The sequence below is a fragment of the Podarcis vaucheri genome, assembly GCF_965113315.1.
Source record: "Podarcis vaucheri genome assembly, chromosome: 16".
Taxonomy (NCBI): domain Eukaryota; kingdom Metazoa; phylum Chordata; class Lepidosauria; order Squamata; family Lacertidae; genus Podarcis; species Podarcis vaucheri.
In genome coordinates this window covers 10568098-10595439 of record NC_138754.1, presented here as the reverse complement: position 1 = coordinate 10595439, position 27342 = coordinate 10568098, and the positions used below count along the sequence as shown (strand labels likewise).

Here is a 27342-nt window from a genome sequence, read left to right as displayed (position 1 = left end):
TTTCAGCAGGGGGCCAGTGCACTATCCCTCAGACCTTGTGGGGGGCCAGACTATATTTTGAAGTGGGGGGGGAATGAATGAATTCCTATGCCCCACAAATAACCCAGAGATGCATTTGAAATAAAAGGACACATTCTACTCATGTAAAAACACGCTGATACCTGGACCATCTGTGGGCTGGATTTAGAAGGTGACTGGGCCAGATCCTGCCCCCGGGCCTTAGTTTGCCTACCCATGTGATAGAGGAAATTAGGGACGGGAGGGGAATTTATGAGCCAAGAAGATACCAACTCAGTCATATAGAATGCTGTGTGTGTGTGTGTGTGTGCCTTTTCCCTTCCTACTGTACTTGTGGGTCCTTTGCAGCTTTCCCAGAATAAGCTGTGGTGAAGATGAATCTACTCAAGCCATTTAGACTGCATTCATACTATGCCTTTTAAGTAGTAGTCAACAGGCTCATCTCAGCTATCTGCCAATCTCCCATTCCCACCACCCTTCTGAGTAATACCCCTCCCCACCTTCTCACTATATAGAAGGGTCTGGCAACTTCTGTTTCAGTGTATCTGAAGAAGTGTGCATGCACACGAAAGCTCATACCAAGAACTAACTTAGTTGGTCTTTAAGGTGCTACTGGAAGGAATTTTTTTAGTTTGACTATGCCTTTTAAGCATTACGATGCCACTTCAAACCGTCATGACTTTCCCCCAAAGGATTCTGGGAGCTGTAGTTCCAGTTCCTCTCATTTTCTCACTTTTCCAATCTCAGGTTCGGGTCTGAGGTCCTTCTGCAATATTCTTCTTTAAAACAAAGAATCTTCGTGAAAGTCAATCGACAATTTAGTGCAAAATTCACCTTCATATCTTTAATGCAAATTTCCCTAATATGCTTTTTGGCAAAGCCGTTTCCTCTCATGTAATACTCCCCCTTCTATTTTCACTTGCGTATGCTCTGATTTCCTTACTCCGTGTGTTATTGTACGCACTACTCTGCGAGAGAAAGGCGCTGCAAAATTCAGAGGCGTGCCGGTTGCAAACACAGGAGGAACTGTTGCAACTGCTGCCGCTGTCGTGGGGCAGCCGGGAATTTTGAGATCTAGCCCTGGGGCCAGAAAAAAAAAATAAGCAGCCTTTCAGGAAGGATGTGAGGCCTGGTTGTTTGGCGCAGTCTCCAGCAGGGTGTGGCTGCCGGTTTTGCTGCTGGGCTGAAGGCCTCCCCACTTTGAAGGGGCTGGCCTAACGCCGTCGCAAGCCAAACAGCCTCTCTTCCTCGTTCTCCCTGCAGCTGCGAGCAGAGGCCAGAAAAAAAGCTGAAGGAGGAAACGGCAAGGAGGGTGGGTATACAACTTCTCTCCCACCCTGATCCGGTGCTCAGCCCTTGCGAGGCCTCACAGTCAGCCTGCAGGGGTGTTGTCCGGAGGCAAAGAATGTGCAGGAGATGCTCTTATCTCCAGTGGAGGTTGCCCCAGGCCTAGTCTACTTTTGGGGAGCTCAGCGGTTTAGAGCATAGGTAGGCAAGCTAAGGCCCGGGGGCCGGATCTGGCCCAATCGCCTTCTAAATCCAGCCCACAGATGGTCCGGGAATCAGCGTGTTCTTACATGAGTAGAATGTGTGCTTTTATTTCAAATGCATCTCTGGGTTATTTGTGGGGCATAGGAATTCATTCATTATTTGTTTTCAAAATATAGTCTGGCCCCCCACAAGGTCTGAGGGACAGTGGACCGGCCCCCTGCTGAAAAAGTTTTGGGGTAAAGCATCTGCTTTGCATAAAGATCTCCATCGTCGCCAGGGAGGGCTTGGAATTTGTCCCCTGCCTGAAACTCTGGACAGCTGCTGCCCATCAGTGTAGCTCGTTCTGATCTAGATAGACCAAGGGTCTGCAACCTGCGGCTCCGGAGCCGCACGTGGCTCTTTTACACCTTTGACGCGGCTCCGGGGCGGATACTAGCGAGGGGAGGAGGCGCATTGTGCGCCCCGACACTCCCCACTGTGGCGGGCGCTGTACTGGCTGTGACGTCGCATGGGGGTGGTGCATGCGTTAGTCACGCACCACCCCAACGTCACCTTCCCGCCCGCTGTCAGATCAGAGGGCAGCGGCGCGCATGCTTTAAATGTCACAATGGTTTTGCGGCTCCCAGGTTTTTTTTTCTCTTCGGAAACGGGTCCAAGTGGCTCTTTTTGTCTTAAAGGTTGCAGACCCCTGAGATAGACCAACTGAGTCTGTCTAATGTGGCTTCCTGGGTTCCTGTTTAATTCAGAATCACAAGGGCAAGAAGGACCATAACTCAGTGCGGGGAAGCGCATGCTTAGCATGTATAGAATCGTGGAATATGGAAGGGACCCCAGGGATCGTGGAGTCCAACTGCTTTCAATGCAGGAATCTCAGCTAAAGCATCCAGGACAGATGGCCACCTAACCACTGCTTTAGAAACCTCAGAGGAAGGAGAGTCCACAGCCTCCCGACGGAGACCTTTTCCATGATCCAACAGCTCTGACTGTCAGAAAGGTTTCCCCCTTATTGTGTAGTCAGACTCTCCTTTCTTGTAACCTGAAGCCGTTGGTTCGAGTCCTGACTTCCGGAGGAGCAGGAAAGAACAAGCTTGCTCCCTCTTCCCTGCGACAGCCGAAGATATTTGAAGATGCCAGGTCCAGTCTGAATTTGTAGAAGGCAGCTTAGGCCTTTAGGCAACAGCAGCTCAGGGCTGGGCCTGGGATATTTCGTGCCTGAGTCATCAGGGAGCAAATGCAGTGGTACCTCAGGTTAAGAGCTTAATTCGTTCAGGAGGTCCATTCTTAACTTGAAACTGTTCTTAACCTGAGATACCACTTTACCTAATGGGGCCTCCCGCTGCTGCCGCCGCACCGCCGGAGCACAATTTCTGTTCTTATCCTGAAGCAAAGTTCTTAACCCGAGGTACTATTTCTGGGTTAGCAGAGTCTGTAACCTGAAGCATCTGTAACCCGAGGTACCACTGTAGCGGCTCCCCTTTTACACAATGCACACAGGTCTAAAATGCAATGCCCTAGCACCCAAGGCTGGCGAAGGTAGCCGGAAAATCCCACAGATATTTCTCTCCCTCCCTGGTGGTGAAAAAATGCAGCAATGTGAAGAGAAATAAGTCAGCCTTTCATGACTAGCTGTGGGCGGGGAATTCGATTTGCACCGAAAGGCAAATCTGCATAATTCGCACTTTCTGAAAGAATCCGATATTTATTTATTTCCCAGCACCATGTGGGGCAATGTCAGTACAGTCGTACCTTGGCTCCTAAATGCCTTGGGAGTTGAACATTTCTGCTCCTGAACGATCCCAAACTGGAACTGAGCGTTCCGGTTTCCAAATGTCCGAAGGGGCTTCCGCGGCTAATCAGAGGCTGCGCTTTGGTTTCCGAACGTTTCGGAAGTCGAACGGACTTCCGGAACAGATTCCATTTGACTTCCGAGGTACGACTGTGTTAGTGTATGCTGTTATTTTTCACCGCTTGCAAAAAGTCTGGGAAGGGTGGGTTTACTGCGCAAGAGCACTAAGCAGCGTTGAAAGCACGAGGGAACATAGGAAGCTGAGTCAAAGGATAGGTCCATCTAGCTCAGAGCTGTCTGCACTGACTGGCAGCAGCTCTCCAGGGTTGCAGGCAGGGAATCTCCCCCAACCCTACCCGGAGAGGCCGGGGATGGAACCTGGAACCTTCTGAACACCAGGCAAATGCTCTACCACTGAGCTATGGGCCTTCCCTTTCATTAAGCCAATACAGTGGTACCTCAGGTTACATACGCTTCAGGTTACAGACTCCGCTAACCCAGAAATAGTACCTCGGGTTAAGAACTTTGCTTCAGGATGAGAACAGAAATCTTGCTCTGGCAGCGTGGCGGCAGCAGGAGGTCCGTTCTTAACCTGAAACTGTTCTTAACCTGAAGCACCACTTTAGCTAATGGGGCCTCCTGCTGCTTCTGTGCCGCCGCTGCACGATTTCTGTTCTCAACCTGAAGCAAAGTTCTTAACCCGAGGTAATATTTCTGGGTTAGCGGAGTCTGTAACCTGAAGCGTATGTAACCTGAAGCGTATGTAACCTGAAGCGTATGTAACCCGAGGTACCACTGTAATAGCAATAATAATGGGGAGCAATTGCTGGCTTTGTACACCAACCACTGAGCGGATACTGTGGACTTAGAACTAAGCTGGTAACTCTTTAACCAGGGAGAGAGGTTTGGTGCCTGGGTGAGGGGAGGCCTGGAGGCCTGGCATTTGGGGCAGAGTCTACCTGGGCCTGGAGCGAAGCTGGGAAGCTTTGAGAGGGAGGCGTGCGAAGATGGAGGGTGCGTCTGGGCTAGGCCTGGGGAGGAAGGGATGGGTAGAAGGGGGCTGGTGGCCGGGCCTCTCCAGCAGGCGGAACGGAGGTGGGTGTGGAGAGCACATCATGCTCTGACCATGAGGCTGCACCGTGATCTGTAAGCAGTGCCGTGACGCGTCCGTCTGCCTTCCTGCCCAGAGCTTGCATTCAGGAGTGCTTCTTTCTTCCCCCACCCCCTGCACGCAGGTAAAATCTCGATTCTCACAGACGACATGGCCAGCCTCACCCAGGAGCTGGGCACTGCTTTCTTCCAGAAGCACCAGCTGCCAGCATCCATGGCGGATACCTTCCTGGAACACCTCTGCCTGCTGGACATCGACTCGGAGCCCATCGCCGCCCGCAGCACAGGAATCGTCTGCACCATTGGTATGGCACTGCTCCTTAGCTGCTGACATGCTTTTCTCGCCCGCCCTCAGAAGCACTGCAGGGAATCTAGTGAATTCTAGCGAATTGTGAATATAGGACTGGGTGTACATACACCCGGCCTGTTGAAATCTCACAAGCTCAATAAAATTTCTATAGTACAGTGGAACCTCGGTTTCCGAACGTAATCTGTTCTGGAAGACTGTTCGACTTCCGAAACATTCGGAAACCGAAAACTCAGTACGGAAGCCTCAATACAACAGGGAAACTCCAAACAGAAGCCACGTGGCATGTTCAGCTTCAAAAAATCGTTTGAAACCTGAAGCAGTTACTTCTGGGGTTTCGGCGTTCGAAAGCCGAAATGTTCAACTTCTGAGACGATCAAAAACCGAAGTTCCACTGTATTTAGCATCAGGTTTGGTCTGCTGTATAAGGAATCATCCCTCCCTGGGGATTAACAAATTTAGAAACACTTTTGTGAAATAGGAAATGGTAGGATAAATTATGCTAGAGGGATGAGAAATAGGTGTGTGTGTTGAATTTATCAGAGTTTAAAGCTGATTGTTTATTGTTGCTATTATTTATTTATTCTGATGCAGAATAGATGATAGATAGATAGATAATAGATAGATGATAGATAGATGATAGATAGATGATAGATAGATGATAGATAGATGATAGATAGATAGATAGAAGATAGATAGATAGATAGATAGACAGATAGGTATAGGTATAGGTATAGAAAAATAGATGATAGATAGATAGATAGATAGATAGATAGATAGATAGATAGATAGATAGATAGATAGATAGATAGATACTATAGGTAGGTAGGTAGGTAGGTAGATAGATAGATAGATGATAGATAGATAGATACTGTGGATAGGTAAGTAGGTAGGTAGATGATAGATAGATAGATGATAGAGATAGATAGATAGATAGATAGATAGATAGATAGATAGATAGATACCAGTAGATACTGTAGTTAGTTAGTTAGTTAGGTAGGTAGGTAGATAGATAGATAGATAGATGATAGATAGATGATAGATAGATAGATAGATAGATAGATAGATAGATAGATAGATAGATACTGTAGATAGATAGGTAAACAGATATATAGATAGCAATGGCTGCTAGCCATGATGTCTATGCTCTGCCTTCTAATGCTTCTAAATACTACTTGCTGGACACTGCAGGAGGGGAGAGTGGTCTTGTGTTCGAATCCTGCTTCCAGGTTTCCCACAAGCATCTGGTTGGCCTCTGTGAGAACAGGATGCTGGGAAAGATGTCTCTCTGAACTCTTCTAACAGGCTCTTATTTTCTGATGTTATGCTCTTACGTTTTTCATTTGAGGGGAGGGGGGCAAGATTCCTTGCGATCAAAAATAAATACCTCCGCACTCAACACACCCCTAACTCCTGGTATTTACTGCCACAAACTGTGGCGGTGCTTTAAGCGAAAAATCGGACCAATTGATGATAGAAGAGGAGGCAGAAGAGGAATGCTAACCAGCACAGCAAAATATAATAATAATAATAATAATAATAATAATAATAATAATAATAATAATTTATTATTTATACCCCGCCCATCTGGCTGAGTTTCCCCAGCCACTTTGGGCGGCTCCCAATGGAAAGTCCATAGCTAGAGGCAGTGAATCAGAGAATGAGAATTATTGGGAAAAGGGAAACATTGCCTGTGAGCTTCCTGGCAGCATCTGGCTGCCCTCTGTTGGAAACAGGATATTCAGCCAGAAAGGTGGTCCCTATATACTTATGTGCACACTTAGCACCCTCACTTCCCCTGGGGCGTTTGGGGAAAATGAACGATTCCTGTTAAAGACTGAGTTGGGTCATTTGACAGGACGTAGCCTGGCTAGGGACACGGGTGGTGCTGTGGGTTAAACCACAGAGCCTAGGGCTTGCTGATCAGAAGTTCGGCGGTTCGAATCCCCACGATGGGGTGAGCTCCAGTTGTTCGGTCCCAGCTCCTGCCAACCTAGCAGTTTGAAAGCACACCAGTGCAAGTAAATAAATAGGTACTGCTCCAGTGGGAAGGTAAACGGCATTTCCGTGCGCTGCTCTGGTTCACCAGAAGCGGCTTAGTCATGCTGGCCACATGACCCGGAAGCTGTACGCCGGCTCCCTCGGCAAATAAAGCGAGATGAGCGCCGCAACCCCAGAGTTGGTCACGACTGGACCTAATGGTTAGGGGTCTCTTTACCTTTACTTTAGCCACTGGCTTGGTGACACTGGGTGCAAGACCTGAGGGAGGATGTGTCAATACAGTTCTTTGTCCCAGTGACCCAATGCTCCCCGTCTCCTCTTTCAGGCCCTGCTTCCCGCTCAGTGGAAATGCTCCGTGAGATGATCAAGGCTGGAATGAACATTGCACGGCTGAACTTTTCGCACGGTTCACACGAGGTATCGAGTGGGTGGGGACGAGAGTAAGCCATTTCCTTCCCCAAGAGGGTGGGGTGTCATGTTCTGGTCCGATGCTGGATCCCACGGGGAAAGCTGAAGGTTTCTGGATCAATGGATAGCTCTGAGTTGAGCCACTTGCGCCAACAAATCTAGGACATGGACTGAGGCATTTTAGGCCTCGGCCTCCAGACTCCTTCCTTGACAGGAGCGAGCCAGCAGTAAATCACACTGAGCTAGTTGGAGTTAACTCTTTATTAGCAAAAACGGGATCTGCACAGGAGTGTCAGGCCTAATGAGTGCAGCAACTTATCCCTGGCAGGTCTTGCCCCCATGAAGCAGTTGTAGGATGTGAAACACCAGAGCAGTCAAGTACAACATTCCTAGAGTGAACATGTTTGCACATGGGGAGGAATCTTTGTCCAGCCAACAGGAAAGCTTCCTGTTTCCTTCTGGGCTGGGACATACTTCCTCTGCATGTGACTAGAGAGTGGGTGTGGCCTCACCTGTGCAGATAATGACAAAAGCACAGGGCAGGGCAGCCATCTCTCTCTCTCTTTCACCACATGCATCGAAGAAACAACATCTACTAAGCCAAAGATGCCCTCTTGGCTTCCAGCCAAGAGAGGACAAAGGGACTGTCTTCTTATGAGATAGATTCCAAGTGTATGTTACTACATTAAGCTAAAATACACAAACCAGGAAATCCAGGACGCCCCATCATTTCAGGTATTGGCACTATTACAGTGGGTGTCTCCGGTTATATGGACTCTGTTCTGAAACCATATGCCATCAGTGCTCCCAGCTATGTACGTGACACCACAGATTTTCTGAGGAAAATACAATCTTTAAACAATCTTCCCAACAATACTATACTAGCTACTATGGATGTGGAATCTCTGTATACCAACATCCCACACAACGATGGTTTACAAGCTATAAGGAACACCATTTCAGATAAAACCACAGCGGACCTTGCCACCAAACTCTGCCAATTTGTCCTTACCCACAACAACTTCAAATTAGGTGATGACCTGTTCCTTCAGATCAGCGGCACAGCAATGGGCACCCGCATGGCCCCACAGTATGCCAACATCTTCATGGCAGATTTAGAACAACGTTTCCTAAACTCCTACCCACTCAAACCTCTCTTGTACCTGCGATACATTGACAATATTTTTATCATCTGGACACATGGTCAACAGACCCTGGACACCTTTCACCAGAAATTTAATGATTTTCACCCCACAATCAACCTAACAATGAATCAATCCATGCAAGAAATACATTTTTTGGACACTACTATAAAAATACAGGATGGGTGCATAGACACCACCTTATACCGTAAACCAACTGACCGACAAACATATCTACATGCCTCTAGCTACCATCCCAAACATACCAAACAGTCCATTGTATATAGCCAGGCACTACGTTACAGCCGCATCTGTTCCAATTCTACAGACAGAGACTCTCACCTAAGAGATCTACAGCAAACCTTTTCAGAACTAAAATACCCAGCAGATGAAGTTAGACAACAGATCAACAGAGCCAGACTGATACCCAGAGAGAACTTGCTGCAAGACAGACCCAAAAAAGAAAATAACAGAACACCTCTAGTCATTACATACAGCTCCCAAGTTAAAACAGTACAACGCATCATCAGAGATCTACAACCTCTCCTAGACAATGACAGTTCTCTTTCTCAAGCTCTGGGAGGAAGACCTTTCATTGCCTACAGACAGCCACCCAATCTTAAACAACTCCTAACCCACAATAATACTACAACCAGACTTAACATGGACACTGGCACCAGAGCCTGCAATAAACCCAGATGCCAACTTTGCTGCCACATACACCCGGACAACACCATTACTGGCCCCAACAACATCATACATACCATCTCGGGACTATTTAATTGCTCATCGTCTAACATTGTGTATGCCATCAAATGCCAACAGTGTCCTTCAGCTCTCTATATTGGACAAACAGGCCAAACCTTATGCCAAAGAATAAACGGACATAAATCTGACATCAAGAATCACAAAACAGAGAAACCAGTAGGAGAACACTTCAATCTCCCAGGACATTCTATACAAGATCTCAAAGTAGCTGTTTTACTACAAAGGAATTTCAGAAATAGACTGGAAAGAGAAGCTGCTGAATTGCAACTCATTACCAAACTCAAAACCATGGAGAGACCTGGTCTGAACAGAGACATTGGATTCTTATCTCATTATACATGACTAAACCATTTTTCACCTTCTCACCCCTTGCCTTTTCCTGTAAGACCTATTGCAGTCGTTAAGAGTCGTCAACAGGCTCATCTCAGCTATCTGCCAATCTCCCATTCCCACCACCCTTCTGAGTAATACCCCTCCCCACCTTCTCACTATATAGAAGGATCTGGCAACTTCTGTTCCAGTGTATCTGAAGAAGTGTGCATGCACACGAAAGCTCATACCAAGAACTAACTTAGTTGGTCTTTAAGGTGCTACTGGAAGGAATTTTTTTATTTTTACATCAAGCTAAGTCTGCCTTCTGAGATCTGATTGTGAACTGAATATGAGTAAACTCTTTTTATACTTTTATAGAAGACTGTGTTGTGTCTTATCTTTTATGAGGGAATAAGGGGAAAATACCAGAACAGTTATTATAGAGGCTTTAGCGAGCCTGAGCAAAACACATCCGTTGCAAATTTAAAAGAAGGGAATGTTACTCTGCTGAAATTGTGGAACTTGTTAACACAAGTTGGATAAGGATATAATCAGACAACATATCCTCTCCTGCATCCCTGAACATTCCCACAGCAGTTGCTGAGACTGAGAGTCCCCACCTCCCCACAGCTGCCTAAGCCCCCTCCTCTCCATAGTTTCCCCCAAACAATTGGAGACTGTGCCTGTGCAAAGCCAAACTGTCCTCCACCCTTTTCATGCCTCTTCTGGTTCTGGGGAACTGGGGGAGAGGGAAGTTTGTGGCAGAATGAGGGGGAGACCCCTGTGATTCTTCACCAGCCTGACCTATCTCTGCCTCTTGCCCCCCCTCCTCTCCAGCTCTGAGCCCTGACTCAGATCCAGCTCTGCATCTGTCTCTACACCTTGGGCTCTGTACTCAGGGGTTGGGTGCCACGACTCTGAAGTCAGATTCCCCCTTCTTCAGTGAATGAGGAAAGGATCCACTGACTCCCCACCACCGCTGTGTTCTCTTTCAGTACCATGCAGGATCCATTGTGAATATCCGGAAAGCAACAGAGAGTTTTGCCTCCAACCCGCTCTTCTACCGACCGGTGGCCATTGCCCTGGATACCAAAGGCCCAGAGATCCGCACCGGTGTGGTCAAAGGGGTAAGATTGGGAATGAGTGGTTCCATATTTGGGTAGTTGTCCCATGAAATACATGTTTGCCAGTTGGTTGTCTTGGTTATAACAGACTAGGCTGTTACAGGGAACCAGGCGGAGGGCCTTCTCGGTGGTGGCGCCCTCCCTGTGGAACGCCCTCCCACCAGATGTCAAAGAGAACAACAACTACCAGACTTTTAGAAGACATCTGAAGGCAGCCCTGTTTAGGGAAGCTTTTAATGTTTGATGCATTACTGTATTTTAATATTTTGTTGGAAGCCACCCAGAGTGGCTGGGGAAACCCAGCCAGATGGGCGGAGTATAAATTGTTATTATTATTATTATTATTATTATTATTATTATTATTATTATTATTATTCCTGTCTGGCCTGTTGCTCAGCAACATGCAGGACTCTCCTCAGGTGGGGTGTCAGAGAGGGAGGTGAGCCTGCAGGACTGGGACTGCCCTGCTGCTGAGTAGAAGGGCAACTTCTGACTCATCTCTCTCTGAGTCTGTGCTCACACTGAGACTCTCAGCCTCCAGCGCTGTCCTGGGGCCTCCTTCTCCTGACCCCCATTAATCTCTCAAAACCTGCTCCTTCTAGCACCTCCCAGCTTGTCCCTTCCCCTGACTGTTCCCCAGTGTCCCACCACCATGACCCGGTGTCAGGGAGTCATGATAACAAACGGGCGTAGTTAATTAAGAATAAGATTTATTGCAAAAACAGAGTTCACTGGAGCGGCCATCACAGCCGTCCGCCTATAAATCAAAGATGTCCCTTCTAAGGAGGATGTTTCCAGAGAGACCAGAAACAGCCGAACTTCCTCTTGTGACATATTCTGTCTTGAAGACCCCCCCCCCATACGCCTAGACCTTGGACTAAGGGGGTCAGCTTCCACTCCTTCCTTATTCTCTGAAACAGTACTTCCGTGGTCCTTCCTGCTCTCTGAGCTACTTTCGTATCTAGCCCTTGCATTTTGTCCTTCGCTGGTGTGCTGGCAAGCTGCTGGCTGACTCTCCACCACTCTGCTATCAGTTGACATTCCTGTCTTGCAGTTAACCCTCTCTCTTCCTGGCTATTCCCTTCACTAGGAGCTGGTTGCAAACTTTCCCTGGGAGCTGGCTCATTCATGACAGCCGGGGTCTAAATCTTCTTCTTCTGTGTCCTCCCTGGGGAGCTCTTGGGCAGGCAGCACCACTACTCGTACCTAGGTCTTGTACCTACAGGACGCCTCTCCCGGTATGCCCCACGCAGAGCCTCAAGGTCCATAAATAGCAACACCCTAGTGGTCCCGGGCCCTAAGGAAGTTAGATTAGCCTCAACCAGAGCCAGGGCCTTTTCAACACTGGTGGAACGCTCTGTCTCATGAGACCAGGGCCCTGCTGGATCTGATTTCTTTCCGCAGGGCCTGTAAGACAGAGTTGTTCCGCCTGGCTTTGGCTTGGAGCCAATTTGATTCCCTCCCTCTCTTTCTTTTTTATTTTCCTTCTCCTCCTGCGATGAGGCTACATTTTAATATTTTAATGTTTCAATATTTTAATGTTGTATTTTAATTTTGTTTTTAAGCTGTATTCATTCAACTTGTTTTTATTATTGCGTGTTAGCCGCCCTGAGCCCGGCTTTGGCTGGGGAGGGCGGAGTATTATTATTACTCATTCAGCCAGTCCCTGCCAATCTGCTCTGCATGCAGAAGTCCCCAAGTTCAATCCCCAATGACTCCTGACAGGGCTGGAAGTATTCCCTGCCTGAATCCCTGGAGCACCCTAACGACAGAGCTGGTTCCGAAATTAAAAATTGCAGCCCTAATCAATAGTTTAATAGTAGTAGTAGTAGTAGTAAATTTTTATTTATACCCTGCCCTCCCTGGCTGGAGCCAGGCTCAGGACAGCTAACACCAGTAAAATTACAATAAAATAATTAAAAAAACACTTTAAAATACAGGTTAAAATATAATTTAAAATGCAGCCTCATTTTAATAGTAGCCCAAAGATCAAAACCATAAGGGGAGGGAAACAGAAGGGTCAGACTGAGTCCAAACCAAAGGCCAGGCAGAACAACTCTGTCTTGCAGGCCCTGTGGAAAGATGTCAAGTCCCGCAGGGCCCTAGTCTCTTGTGACAGAGCGTTCCACCAATTGGGGCCGGTACTGAAAAGGCCCTGGCCCTAGCTGAGACTAATCTAACCACCTTGCGACTTGGGACCTCCAAGGTGTTGTTATTTGTGGACCTTAAGGTCATCCGTGGGGCATACCAGTAGAGGCGGTCCCATAGATACGTGGGTCCTAGGCCGCATAGGGCTTTAAAAGTCAAAGGTGTTCCCTTTGTTCTTAAGAAATACAGTGGTGCCCCGCAAGACGAATGCCTCGCAAGACGGAAAACTCGCTAGATGAAAGAGTTTTCCGTTTTGGAGGTGCTTCGCAAAACGAATTTCCTATGGGCTTGCTTTGCAAGACGACAATGTCTTGCGAGTTCCTGCTGGTTTTTTCCCCTCCCCCCTTTTTCTAAGCCGCTAAGCTGCTTATCAGCTGATCCAATCAACAGATAAGCCACTGAAAGCCGCTAATAGCGCTAATCCGTCAATGGGCTTGCTTCGCAAGACGAAAAAACCGCTAGACGAAGAGAATCACAGAACGGATTCTTTTCGTCTTGCGAGGCACCACTGTAACTGCTCACGTGGGTATGGCCTCCTTCCGCAGGGCGTGGACCAAGAAGTGGAACTGGTGAAAGGATCGCGGGTGATGGTTACGACAGACCCAGCCTTCCGGGAGTGCTGTGACCAAAACACCGTCTGGCTGGATTACGTCAACTTGCCCAAAGTCATCAAAGTCGGAGGACGGATCTTCATTGACGACGGCCTCATCTCCTTGCTGGTCAAGGAAATCCGTACGTATGCTTCTCCCCTTTCTGCGGTTTGGAAGCCCACCCTTTCGTCTCTCGCTGCTGAGGTGGGTGGTCTCCATCTTTCTCCCCCCCCCAATAATATTTATTATTTTCAGTAAATAAACATTATAAAAAAGAAAAGATTAACAATAATAAAGACAAACAAAAAATAGGAGAAAAAGAGAAAAAAGATACATACAACGTATAACCACTTAATTAATTAAGTGCCATCCATCTTCACAGACATAGTATTTGACTTCCTCGAATCTCTTCCATCCGAATTTCTTAGTAATTATATGTAGCAGTTTCCAATATCAGTGTTTCAAAAGACCATATCGCAGTCCTAATCATATTGCATAGCTTTCCTTATCGTACATTTTCTTCTTTATAAATTTAATTCCATTTTAATCCTAGGCCTAATTGTTTCTTTCAAGTGGTTACATATCTTTGGTCTCCATCTTTCTTATGCCTCAGCCTAGCACCTCCTGTCCAGGAGTGGCCAGTGGTGTCAGGAAGCCGCCGAGGAGAACAGGGCATTCACAGATCAGAGAAAGATAGTAAACACCGGCTAACTGACAGTTAGTTTCTTTATGAAGCAAGCAGACCAGAGAACACACAGAGACTCCTAAGGGTTGCTCCTGTGTAGATGAAGCAGTTGAGCGGACTGGCTTGTAACTCCCCCTTCCACTCCTTATCCCTCTGTGTCAGGCTCCTCCCTCTGTCTATGGCAAGCCCAAGTTGTTGTTGTTGTTGTTGTTGTTGTTGTTGTTGTTGTTGTTGTTGTTGTTATTAATTTTTATTTATATCCCGCCCTCCATAGCTGAAGCCAGGCTCCTCAGAGCGGCTAACAACAATAAAAGTAACACAGCATTCTAAAATCAATCCATTCTAAAATCAATTCAAAATCAAATTCATGGCAACCATTGGGCTAGAGTTCTGTGAGGATTACCAAAGGAGGGGGTCAGACTGTGCCTTGGCCAAAGGCCTGGTGGAACAGCTCTGTCTTGCAGGCCCTGCGGAAAGATGTCAAGTCCCTCAGGGCCCTAGTCTCTTGTGACAGAGCGTTCCACCAGATCGGGGCCTGTACTGAAAAGGCCCTGGCCCTAGTTGAGACCAATCTAACCAGCTTGCGACCTGATTTCCCCCCAGAATTGTTGAGCTTTTTTTTAGGGTTGAAGTTTTTGAGGGGTTTTTTACCCCAGCAAATAAACTGCCACAGGGGCAAGATTAGATTCTTAAACTGAAACCGTTCTTAATCTGAAGCACCGCTTTAGATAATGGGGCCTCCTGCTGCCGCCGCGCTGCCAGAGCACGGTTTCTGTTCTCATCCTGAAGCATAGTTCTTAACCTGAAGCACTATTTCTGTGTTAGCGGAGTCTGTAACCTGAAGCGTATGTAACCTGAAGCGTATGTAACCCGAGGTACCACTGTCCTGGGCCGAGGCCATTTAGGGCTTTCAAGGTCAGCACCAACACTTTCAATTGTGCTTGGAAATGTACTGGGAGCCAATGTAGGTCTTCGTACCCAGTTTCTTTTGGACTACTGGTTAGGGGTCATGATACAGAGACTGAGTGATTTATTCAGTCCTGGTACGAGCCTTCTCCTCCCCATGCTTTGTCTGACCCCGTCTCACAGGCCCCAACGGCTGCGTCACCGAGGTGGAGAATGGTGGGCTGCTGTGCAGCCACAAGGGGGTGAATCTGCCGGGGGCCGAGGTGGACCTGCCGGCCGTCTCCCAGCGGGACATCCAGGACCTGCAGTTCGGCTTGCAGCAGGGCGTCGACATCGTTTTTGCCTCCTTCATCCGCAAGGCCAGCGACGTGGCTGCCATCCGGAAGGTTCTGGGAGAGCAGGGCCGCAACATCAAGATCATCAGCAAGATCGAAAACCACGAGGGAGTCAAAAGGTAATTTCCAGCTTCTACGTTTTCCTGGCCCTGTAGGCTGGAGGTGCAGCCCTCCAGGCCTCTGTATCTGGGCCTTAAACCCAGACCAGAACCCCTCACTTGCCCTGCTGTGTTCCCTCCTTGGGTATTTTGCCTGGCAGAAAATTGCCCTTGAACTCTGATACTGTTTCTGGCTTGCCTGGATAGAAAGTAGAAAAGGGTGTGGGAATAAACATTTCTTGCCCCGCTCACTTTTGCTTCTGGCCCCGCCCACCACTGGAATGTGGCCCTTGGGCCAAAAGGGGCTCCACACCCCTGCCATAGACAGTCTCATGGGTTAGATTTCTGCCTCCAAGCCAATTTCCAGCGTATTTTAGGCTAGCAGAATAAAGCCGTTTGTGGTGCGTTGGGAGAAGAGGTGATTAACCTGCTTTCTTGTATCAATCTTCACTTTAAAAATACATATCACATGGGACATTTTTGTTAAGAGGTGAAGTATTCCTTATTCTCAGGCTTTAAACATAACTGTAGTGGTTGGGAGTTACTCGTGCGTAATCCTGCCCCGTTTGGGCATTAGATTGCCTGGTTAAACCCTCCGGACTGCGCAGCCCATCTCAGCGTGGCTGCCCTTAGTCACTCGTAGAATCTGTCTGTGGGCATTTCTTAAAGCGCTGCCAACATAAGAGCTCTTTGACGCCCAAGCGTCTCCGCCTCTCACTGCGCGGGAGTCTCCTGCGCAGGGTGGGCGTGGGTCGCGGGGTGCCTGGGCTCTCCTCACTAACTTCCAGCGAAGAGTCCTGGAGCCCTTGCACCTCCTGGTCCCGTTGCTCTCCTGGATCCCTGGTGTCACACTTATTCCCTTCCCCTTCTTCCCAGCCGAGTCTCCCCCTAGCGCTGGGACCTTCTCCTGCAGAATCAGAGACCCTCTCCTCCCGTGCCTCTGATGTCAGTTCCCTGACAATAACGATGTAGATTTATATTCCTCTCTACAGATCCATGGGACGTGGGTGGTGCTGTGGGTTAAACCACAGAGCCTAGGGATTGCCAATCAAAAGGTTGGTGGTTTGAATCCCCGTGACGGGGTGAGCTCCCGTTGCTCGGTCCCTGTTCCTGCCAACCTAGCAGTTCGAAAGCACATCAAAGTGCAAGTAGATAAATAGGTACCGCTCTGGCGGGAAGGTAAACGGTGTTTCCGTGTGCTGCTCTGGTTCACCAGAAGCGGCTTAGTCATGCTGGCCACATGACCCAGAAGCTGTACGCCGGCTCCCTCGGCCAATAAAGCGAGATGAGCGCCGCAACCCCAGAGTCGGCCACGACTGGACCTAATGGTCAGGGGTCCCTTTACATATATCACTTGATGGTGCAACTATGAGAGAAGCTAGATTTCTCCATGCAGGACGGCCCTCCTTGTATAACCCCAGCTATCGCTTGTATTTGGCCTCATTGCAACCTCTCTTGCTTCCTGGCAGGTTTGACGAGATCCTGGAAGCCAGCGATGGCATCATGGTGGCGCGTGGAGACCTGGGTATTGAGATCCCCAGCGAGAAGGTTTTCCTGGCTCAAAAGATGATGATTGGGCGATGTAACCGTGCAGGGAAGCCTGTGATCTGTGCCACTCAGGTGAGCTGCTGAGAGCAGGGGAACTGGGGGTAGACTGCCTCTGAACATGGGGTCTCCATGTCCAAATCAGCTGCCTCACAAGGCAGTACCCACAGGGAGTTCAGTCAGATACCATCCTTTCTATCCATTAGAAAAGAGCAGTTTAAAGTGGACCACTTCTCACTTTGGCTCTCAATATTCTTTAAAAAAAGGGATGAGGACTGGATGGGCTATTGGCTTGATCAAGCACCATCTTTGGTCCTTACACCTCACCTCCACTGTTGGAGGCAGCATGCCTCTGAATGCTGGGAATCACAAGTGGCAGAAGAAGGATTCCCAGAGACATCTTGTTGGCTTTTGTGAGAACAGGATGCTGGACTAGTATTGGTTGCAAGGGAAAAATAGGGAGAAATGAGAATTCCTGGGTGCCAGGATCCAAGTTTGGGGCAAGTCCTGTTCGGTTAGAGAACCCCAGCACAGATTTAAAACTGCAAAATATGCAGCAAAGTAAAGTGCGAAAATATAGGCTGTTGGACCTCTAAAATATACACTTGTGATTTCCTGATTCCCCACGCTTGGAAAGTTTTAAAAATGGTTTACTTACCAACTTTCCAGAGGTCGGATTCATGTGCTTCAGAATAGGTTCCACAGGCACTAAAGCGTAGCTGTTACAAAGTGGTTAAAGTTCCTAAATTATTGGTATAGGAAATTGAGAATGGCTTGTGAGAGACATGTGGTCTGAGCTTGGAGCAACCAGCTCAGACCTCTTGACGCGCTGAGCTTCTCGGGTGGACTGGAGGGGAACAGAAGCTTGGTTATCTAGTTCCTCCCAAAGTTTGCTAAGCGTGCCGGGACAGCTTACTCTATGGTCTTAACCCCTACACGCATTAGCTAGACTTAAGCATGCTGGTTAGATGAGGCCTCATCATTGGCCTCATCCAACCACTGTAAAAAACAGAGAGGATGCCGAACAACAAAATATTGGCCTAATCCAGCAGCCAGGCTCTTCTTATGTTTTTATTCATTAAAAAAAAATACTGATAAATGCAAAGTTGGCACAACTTTTTCAAAAATCAAAATAGAAATAAAATTAGCTACTGTATTTTCTGCTCTATAGGACGCACCGGACCACAAGACACACCTTGTTTTAGAGGGGGAGAACAAGAAAAAAAATTCTCTCCCTTTCTGTGCAGCGCTCCTTCAGCAAAGCGGCAGGAGAAACGGAGCCCCTTCCACTTCTCCTCCCGCTTCGCTGAAGGGGAGCTGAGCAGAGAGGGAAAACTGTGCAGCACCTCTCCAGTGAAGCGAAGTCTGGAGAGCAAGAGGGATTGGTGCGCACCGATCCCTCTTGCTCTCCTGGCTTCAGCAAAAGCAACGCGAAGACTCCAGAGGGCAACGGGAGCTCCCTCTGCGCTCCGGAAGCTTCGCGTTGCTTTCGCTGAAGCCATGGAGCCTGCATTCACTCCATAAGATGCACACACATTTCCCCTTAATTTTTGGAGGGGGGAAAGTGTGTCTTATAGAGCGAAAAATACGGTATGTTAGAATGAACACATATAATGAAGGGACCTGTGAAAAGGGACACGCTTACAGTCTTCTTCCTCTCTCCCGGGCAGATGTTGGAGAGCATGATCAAGAAGCCCCGCCCCACGAGGGCAGAGACCAGCGATGTGGCCAATGCAGTTTTGGATGGAGCTGACTGCATCATGCTGTCTGGGGAAACCGCCAAGGGGGTGTATCCTGTGGAAGCTGTGCGGATGCAGCATGCGGTATGTATTCAGTTCTTCCTTGCAATTACCTCTCCCCATATATATATATGGCTGGCTGGCTGGGAGCATGACAGAACAACAAACAATACCAGAATCTACTAAGGATTAGTGGTTGTGGTAAGCAAGATCTGCAACAAAATATTTAGAACTTTTAGAAGACATCTTTTAGAAGACATCTGAAGGCAGCCCTGTTTAGGGAAGCTTTTAATGTTTAATAGGTTATTGTATTTTAGTGTTTTGTTGGAAGCCGCCCAGAGTGGCTGGGGAAACCCAGCCAGATGGGCGGGGTATAAATAATAAATTATTATTATTATTATTATTATTATTATTATTATTATTATTATTTATTATTATTAGAGTGTGGAGTTCAGGATTCCAGCCAGCCAGCTAGGCCCCGCTCTGTGATACCCTTACACTTGAACTTGGAAGGATAAACATCCCCCATCCATTACTCTGTAGTCTGAATCAACTGCTGCCCCTTCCATGTTATGTCTTATAATCGTCTTGTACTCTTATACGTCTTATAATCGTCAATCTTGTTTGGATATCTGTGCTGACTGATGAACTGCATCTGTATGGGGGTTGTGTTCTGGGTCATCACGCATGATGGTGGAGCATGCATAAATCCATTCCATCCTGTTCCACCCCCTTTTCCGGCCACTTCCAGATCTCCGTGAAGTGTGTGTACATGTTTCGACATCAAACGGATGCACGTCGATTGGCCGTTGCCTGTATGTAGTTGTGTGCATGTGTGGATTGGTGGATGATTCAGAATGATAAGATAAGCCAATGTTGCTTATTTTTTCTTTGTTACATCTGCAAAATATTATTATTATTATTATTATTATTATTATTATTATTAAGTGCCTAAGGCAGCTCAAAGCAACCTGTCCATTGAGTGTTCATCCTTCTTTGTTTTCATAAACCTTCCAAGGAAGTTATGTGACACCCGATGTTGGTGCCAGCGTGGTGTAGTGGTTAAGAGCAGTAGTCTCGTAATCTGGGGAACCGGGTTCGCGTCTCTGCTCTTCCACATGCAGCTGCTGGGTGACCTTGGGCCAGTCATACTTCTCTGAAGTCTCTCAGCCCCACTCACCTGACAGAGTGTTTGTTGTGGGGGAGGAAGGGAAAGGAGAATGTTAGCCCCTTTGAGACTCCTTCGAGTAGACATAAAGCGGGATATCAAATCCAAACTCTTCTTCTTCTTCACTATGGGGTAATAGCTCAAAGGGTAGATCACCTGCTCTGTATTTGGTCTGCCAAAAGTCACAGGATCAACTTCTGGCATCTCCAGTTTCCAAAGGTAGTGAATAGGGACATGGGAGCAGTTTGGTACAGTGTGCATTTAAACCTGTACTTTTTGAAACAACATGCAAACCGGATACACAGCCATCCTTGAAAATTCACATTTCTCCGAATTTCTTGATGTGGTTCTCTTTCCCAGGCAGTGTTTACAAAAATGCATGATTTAGTGGGAGGTGTGCACCAGAGGGGAGAGACTCAGGAAAATAACAGACAAGAATGCATTAGGGTTGGGGAAATGGCTTGCCAAAAGGTGTGCAATAGTCAAAACTGCACAACAAATGTGTCTGCTGATGAATTTTCACGTGGGTCGTGAAAAATAAACAAACTGCAAATTTCTGCAAAATGTATGATTGGGGGAAAACTCCGAAATGAAGAGTGTTGAAATGGACAAATCCTTCCATCCCCAGCAGCGAGCGATGGGGAATATCTTCCTCTTGAGATGCTGCCTGCCAGAGCAGACAGTATTGGGCCAGCATTAATGTCAATGTCCCTCCTGCACAGATTGCTCGAGAGGCTGAGGCTGCCATGTATCACCACCAGCTCTTTCAAGAGCTGCGCCGCCTGACTCCGCTCAGCCAGGACCCCACGGAGGTGACAGCCATCGGTGCTGTGGAGGCTTCCTTCAAGTGCTGCGCAGCTGCCATCATCGTCCTCACGACATCCGGCAGGTGAGGTCAAGGGTGGGATGCTCAAAGTGGCTGGGACCCCAATCTGTCTGTCAAGCAGCCAGTTGTACAACCTGAATCCCACTGCCTTAATGCAGAGATGGAGACCCAGGGCAGATCTATGCTCATGGTGTTTAGCGTTAAGGAAGGGTTAAGGAATGGCTTTGATAACCATGTGACCACATGACGTTCTGCTTTTAACATTCATAATTATGTTATTAAAATGTGACACCCAAGGCCGCTGCAGAGCAACCAGCAACTAGCAGTAGGCAAAGTGTGTTTTGACGGAGGTAAGAAATACTTTATTTTACAAGTCTGCCCTGTGACGTTTCAGAACAGTATATCTAATATCGTTCTAATAACGTTAAACAGGCCCGTGCAGATCCAGCCCTGGTGTTCCTTCTTTGAGTAGACCTATGGAAGTTAATAGACATGGCTAATATAAATCCATTAATTTAAACGGGTCTATTCTGTATAGGAGTTATGGCACATTCACACCATAAATTTAAACAGTCATTGCTTCCCCCAGAGGATTCTGGGAGCTGTACTTGAAGAGGGCTGAGAGTTGTTAGGAAGAAGAAGAAGAAGAACAGTTTGGATTTGATATCCCGCCTTTCACTCCCTTTAAGGAGTTTCAAAGCGGCTAACAATCTCCTTTCCCTTCCTCCCCCACAACAAACACTCTGTGAGGTGAGTGAGGCTGAGAGACTTCAGAGAAGTGTGACTAGCCCAAGGTCACCCAGCAGCTGCATGTGGAGGAGCAGGGAAGCGAACCCGGTTCCCCAGATTACAAGACTACCGCTCTTACCACTACACCACACTAGGAGATCACCTAGTCCCTTCACAGAGCTGGAATTTCCAGTTCGCAGTGAAGAGGGACTGATAGTTAAACCACTCTGATTAAAGCTTACACCTGTTGTTCCACCCACTTTCTCCTCTGCCCTGGACCAATAATAATAATAATTTTATTATTTATATGCCGCCCATCTTGACTGGGTTGCCCCAGCCACTCTGGGTGGCTTCCGAAAAAATATAAAAACGTAATAAAACACCAGACATTAAAAGCTTCCTGAAGAAGGGCTGCCTTCAGGGGTCTTCTCGAAGTTGTATAGTTGTTTATCTCTTTGACATCTGACTGGAGGACGTTCCACTACCCAGAAGGCCCTCTGCCTGGTTTCCTGTAACCTCACTTCTCACAGTGAGGGAGCCGCCAGAAGGACCTCGAAGCTGGATCTTCAGGTAGGGACGAATGATAGGTGGCCCTTGAAAAGTCATCCAGAAGGCAATGTGGCCCTCAGGCTGAAAAAGGTAGCTGGTTGTAGAAGCATAACTGTGAAAACGACTCAGGAAGCCTGAATGTTGGTAATGACAGATATAAGGGGTCTGCACCGTGAATACTCCCAGATTTGCTGCCTCACCCTTCCGCCCGCTCCCTTCCTCAACTCAGGTCTGCTCAGCTGCTGTCCCGCTACCGTCCCCGGGCCCTCATCATCGCCGTGACCCGCGATGAGCAGGTTGCCCGCCAGGCCCACCTCAGCCGCGGTATCTTCCCAGTCCTGTGGCGTGGGGCCACCCAGGAGGTGTGGGCGGACGATGTTGATCGCCGAGTGCAGTTTGGCATCGAGATCGGTGAGTCTGCAGCACTCCATCCTGCCAGTGGCGTAGCGTGGGTTGTCAGCACCCGGGGCAAGGCAAGTAATTTGCGCCCCCTAACCCGTGGATTTGCGCCCCCTAACCCTAACCCCCAGATGTTGCGCCCGGTGCGGCCGGCCCCCCCTGCACCCCCCACGCTACGCCACTGCATCCTGCCCAAGGACCTGCCATCTTTTCTTCTCCCTGGCTGGGCCCCTGGGCCTTTTACCTGCTCTGTTGCAGGCAGGTATCCAAATGGCGCAAGCCCCTCTTGACGCTGCAACTTCTCGCCAGGAAATGTGGCGCCTGTTTAATGGCAGCTTCTCACGCATGCCCCTTCGAGGGCCTCAACAAAAGGCAGCGGCCCTAACTCACTCCTTGCTTATGCAAGAAGGGTGTGTTTGAGAGGACAGCTCCTTCAGGAAGCGGTGGGAAATCTGTGGCCTCAACACAGCCCCCCGTCTAATGTCAGGGGGCCCTTGGACAGTGGCAGAGGGAGAGGGTGGCATGCACACACAAACACACAGTGCTGTGGGATCCTGCAATGGGCAAGCCCACCCACTCACTTTCCATTCCATTCTTCTCCAGTATGCAATGAGACCGTCAGGAGCCGGAGTCAGGATTAGCTCAGTAACGAAACACCTGGCGTCAGTGAAGTTAACTCTTTATTCAAAGAAAAAGTGCAGGCCTAGTGGTCACAGCAACCCACCCCAGTAGATCTTGCCCCAATGAGATAGTTGTGAGGACTGAAGGTCCCCACCTGCCCACTGCTCCCTAAGACTTCCCCTCTCTTGGTTCCTTCCCCAGCAGCCTAAGACTCCACTGTCTTGTCTCTCTTTGCTTCACCCTCTTCATGCCTCTTCTGGTTCTGGGAGACCAGGCAGAAAGGGAGCTGGTCACACAGCAGGAGGGGGAGATCCCCTGGCTTCTTTAGCAGCTTGGCCACCCCCTCCTCTCCAGCCTCTGCTTCTACCTCTGAGTCTGAACCGCTCTCTGCCACTGCATCTTCCTGCTCACTAAACCCCGTTCCCTCTTCATCTTCGGACACTTCCTCCTCCCAGCCTGCTCCCTCTGGCCAATCATCGCCATCCCAGCAACACTCCCCTGGCTCTGAGCCTTCTCCCCCTGGGGGTCCCCTGGGGGGGGGGGTCCCCAGCTCCTCTGCATCCAGCCAGCCCAAGACAGCAACCCTGTTAGATCACCCTCTCCCCTGGAGTGTGGAACCTTTGGGTCGAAAAACAACACACACACACCCCAGCTCTGTCTCACAGGAACATCCAGCGCTCACATGATCTGGAAGGGGATGACTGCCTTCCCCACAGTTTCGCAACGGGACCTCTGGCTCTCCTTACCCCCTTCTTCCTTTTCCTGATCCCGTTTTCTGCTCTCCCTTCCCAGGCCGGGTGCGAGGTTTCCTGCGGTCTGAGGACTTGGTCATCGTGGTTACGGGCTGGCGGCCTGGAGCAGGTTATACCAACATCATGAGGGTGCAGCAGGTTCTGTAAGCACAACAAGAGGCATACACCCCCCCCCAAAAAAAATCCAATGCCCTATGCCATTTCACAGCTGAAAAATGGGGACATGCCTATAAAGTCCCTGTGCTTCTGGCAAGGGTTACTTACAGGTCATACAAGCTGCCTCTTGCTTTCCTATATATGAGCGATGTCTGTTCTCTGCCTGCTGTTTCGGCTGACTGTGCACCAACCCTCTGCTCCTCTAAAAGCCAAGTGGGTGCTTCATCTTCAGTTAAAGATCTATTTTGGGAAACGCTATTGTCCTTCAGTCTGTTGTCGACTATTCCTAAGATGTAGAGACCTCGGCAGATGAGGCACCTCTAAGAAATACTTGGCTGCAAGCTCTGCAGGTGTCTTAGTGTTTAAGCCACTTAGTGGTGGCAGAACCTCAGACCTTGGTGGCAGAGGGCATGCGGCCCTCCAGCCCTCTCTACCTGGCCCTTGTAAGTGTCCACAGGTCACACCCCTCACTGGCCTTACATTACACTCTGATTGCTTTTGCCTGCCTGAAATTGGAACTCGGATCGTGCCTTTTGCTTCTCCGCACGGAAGCTGGGGAGAGGCAGGTGTTGGGGTAGGGAGAAGCCCGATTCAGGTCACATTTGAAGGCAAATCTACTAAACGCACACTTTCTGAAACAATACACAAAGCGGAACACACAGCAGCCATCTTTCGAAATTTACACCCCTCCGAACTTTGCGCTCGGAGTTTTGTGCTCAAATTTGCACCCCTCTGAATTTTGCACTCTGCCTTTTGCACTCCTGTTAAGCAAAAAATATAAATGTTGGGGGGAAAATGTGCTGTGTATTATGCAAAATGGTCTGTTAGGATAAAGTCATACTGAAATCCTCTTCGAGGCCAACCTGGCAAACATAAACCCATAAATAAATAAACAAACAAACACCCACCCTCTTCCAGCCCCTCATGGGCAAGCATTCTCTCCTCTTTCAAGAGATGCTTCGTCTGACCTTTCTGCACAGGGAAGCAGGAGACAAAGTCTCTCTCTCTCCCCCCCCTTCCTTCCCTGATTGCCAATCTGTCCCTGATCTGCCATGATCCCGTAATCCCATCTAAACCTTCTTTAATCAATCCCAGAAGCGCACCCATTAATCCTTCCCTCCAACCAGTGGCGGCCTCCCAGTGTTTGGTTGGGACTACCACCAACTCCAGGCCTCTCATTCTCTGTGTGCGTTTGTGCAGATGGAAAAAGCATTGTTGGCTCCCACTCAGAAAAGGAGGGGCGTTGTGCTCCGTTACAAGTCCCTGGGATAGCTCAGTCGGTAGAGCCATGAGTCTCTTAATCTCAGGGTCGTGGGTTTGAGCATTGTACTAGGGTTGTCCTAGAAGATGATCCTCGTGGTCCTTTCCAACTACAGTTCTGTGATCTGAGTCCACGCAAATGCATGCAAGAGCAGGAGAACAGTGGCAGCTATTGCCCATCTGAACTGGTAGGGCAAAAGGCAGGGAGCCCAACAGCAGGTGGCGCCAGAGCCAATGACAATAATAATAATAACAAGAATAATTTATTATTTATACCCTGCCCATCTGGCTGGGCTTCCCCAGCCACTCTGGGCGGCTTCCAAAAAAATATTAAAATACTGTAATACATCAAACATTAAAAGCTTCCCTAAACAGGGCTGCCTTCAGATGTCTTCTAAAAGTCTGGTAGTTGTTCTTTTCTTTGACATCTGGTGGGAAGGTGTTCCACAGGGCGGGTGCCACTACCGGGAAGGCCCTCTGCCTGGTTCCCTGTAACTTGGCTTCTCGCAGTGAGGGAACCTCCAGAAGGCCCTCGGTGCTGGACCTCAGTTTCCGGGTAGAACGATGGGGGTGGAGACATTCCATCAGATATACTGGACCGAGGCCGTTTAGGGCTTTGAGCTAGACAAGAGACAAAGGAAAGGCAGACCCCAGTCATTTTGTAGAACTGCAACCTCAGGAGTTGCTTTGAGTGGAGTGTGTTCTCTGATTGGCTGGGCTCCCTTTGCTCTTTTTTTTTTGAGAGCTGCAAGCTCATGGGTGACTTGGGGAAGGTTGGTCAGCCTAGACTGTCCCTCCCTGCCCCGCCCCCCTGCCCCTCATCATCAGCTCAGATTCTCTGTTAATCTGACCTAATCAAATTAAAAAGAAGCCCTTTAATCGCTGCTGATCCCTGCACAAGTAAACAGAGCCACACCAGGCAGGCCTGGTGCCAGGAGAGCCTTGGGAATTCTGCAGCCACGGCTAGCAAATACCCCGCTCTCTCCATGCATCCCAGGCCCAGCTTGTATCTCATACAACTTCACATACCTGGAGGGTCAAATTCCTTTTAATCAATGGGACCTGGCAGGAGCTGCTCAGTTTGTATATAGCTCCCTCAGGCGTCCAGCCACTGAACTGTAGGCCATGCTCTTCTTGGCGAAATACCTTTGGGCCCTGGAATGACTCTACCCACTGAGGAGGACTATTGGCTACTTCTGGGCAGGAAGGTGTATGAAAGGCTGCCTGTTGCAGCCGAGTCTGGCCTGAGCAACGTGGTCTTCTTGAGTGCCGGCCAACTCCACCGTCCCGGTTCGTCCTGCCTTCCAGCTTGCCCTTCAAGCCCCGCTTCCTGGTGTGACATTAAGAAGGCTGCGTGCTGGTCCCGGGGGGTAGGTTACCGTTATCGTAGTCAAAGATCAGTCCTGAGTCACTAGCCTGGAAACAGTCCACAAGAAGCGAGGCGAGGTCCGAAGCAGGAAGCCGGGCGGGGACAGGAACACTGGAAGGTCAGAAGCAGGAAGCCGGGCGGGGACAGGAACACTGGAAGGTCAGGTCTGGGTCTGGGTAGGAGCAGGTACTCGACGACGACGTTGCTTCCGCAACCTGGGGCCGGGCTGACTGGCCTTTATCTTCTCTGAGGTCAGGGGCGGTCCCGGCCCCCAGGAGACCCGCCTCTCCTGGCCTTAAGGCAAGCACTCCTCCTGGGAGAAACCAGTTCCCTTCGCCTCTCTGCCCTGAGCCTCTGCAGTTCAGGAGAGGCTGAAGGGTTACTGGACCCAGGGGGAGACTCACCTGTAGGCACTGAGTCCTCAACCACCTCTGGAGCCAGAATGGATTCACCTGGTGCCTGCTGCTGAGGATCCGGCACAGGTGCAGGTGTCTCAGAATCAAGGCCCTGCCCCAGTTCAGCCGGCCCTGGAGGCAGGGACTCCTGTGCAGGCTGGGATTCCTCTGGTTCATCCTCTGAATCGGAATCCCAGGCCATCACAGGCTGGTTCATTGGCATAGCAATCCGGGCCTATTGCATCTGGTAGGGCAGAAGGCAGGGAGCCCAACAGCAGGTGGCGCCAGAGCCAAATAATGCTGATTTTGCCCCCACCTTCCTTCCTGCTGAGTTCTACACAAGGCAACACTCAGACTTAGCAGAGGAAGGAGAAAGATGGCAGGCAGGATCCAAGTCAGGAGGCAGGCGTGTGGGAGCTGGCTGAATGCCCCACTTGCCCCAATGAACCATCTAACCACTGGCAGGAGTCTAGAACGAGCCAGGAAGTTAGGGCTGGTGAGCAAGACCAGACACCAGAGCAAACCGTCCCTGAGACAGGAAGCCTTCTTAAATTACCAGATTTTTTTCAATGAATCTGGGGACACTTTTTTTTTTTTTTTTTGAA

General features: G+C 49.0%; 1 protein-coding gene across 2 annotated transcripts; it reads left to right on the top strand.

Moving 5' to 3' along the window:
- The first annotated feature begins 1125 nt into the window (after positions 1-1125).
- On the top strand, positions 1126-24509 carry PKLR (pyruvate kinase L/R). Of its 2 annotated transcripts, none has more exons than XM_082202284.1 (11): positions 1126-1330; positions 4531-4710; positions 7039-7130; positions 10339-10470; positions 13161-13347; positions 14980-15250; positions 16699-16849; positions 18445-18597; positions 20404-20570; positions 22015-22196; positions 23598-24509. In XM_082202284.1, the coding sequence occupies exons 2-11, from the start codon at positions 4557-4559 to the stop codon at positions 23702-23704; spliced, it is 1596 nt and encodes a 531-aa protein (XP_082058410.1). In that variant the 5' UTR covers positions 1126-1330; positions 4531-4556; the 3' UTR covers positions 23705-24509. The 2 variants fall into 2 exon arrangements, with proteins under 2 accessions (XP_082058410.1, XP_082058409.1); XM_082202283.1 differs by lacking the exon at positions 1126-1330 and adding an exon at positions 4226-4309.
- Positions 24510-27342: the final 2833 nt, after the last annotated feature.

Coding starts and splice junctions, on each gene's coding strand:
- PKLR (XM_082202283.1), top strand. Junction 10,471..13,160: donor GCACCGGTGTGGTCAAAGGG/GTAAGATTGGGA, acceptor CTCCTTCCGCAG/GGCGTGGACCAAGAAGTGGA. Junction 18,598..20,403: donor CTGTGCGGATGCAGCATGCG/GTATGTATTCAG, acceptor CCTCCTGCACAG/ATTGCTCGAGAGGCTGAGGC.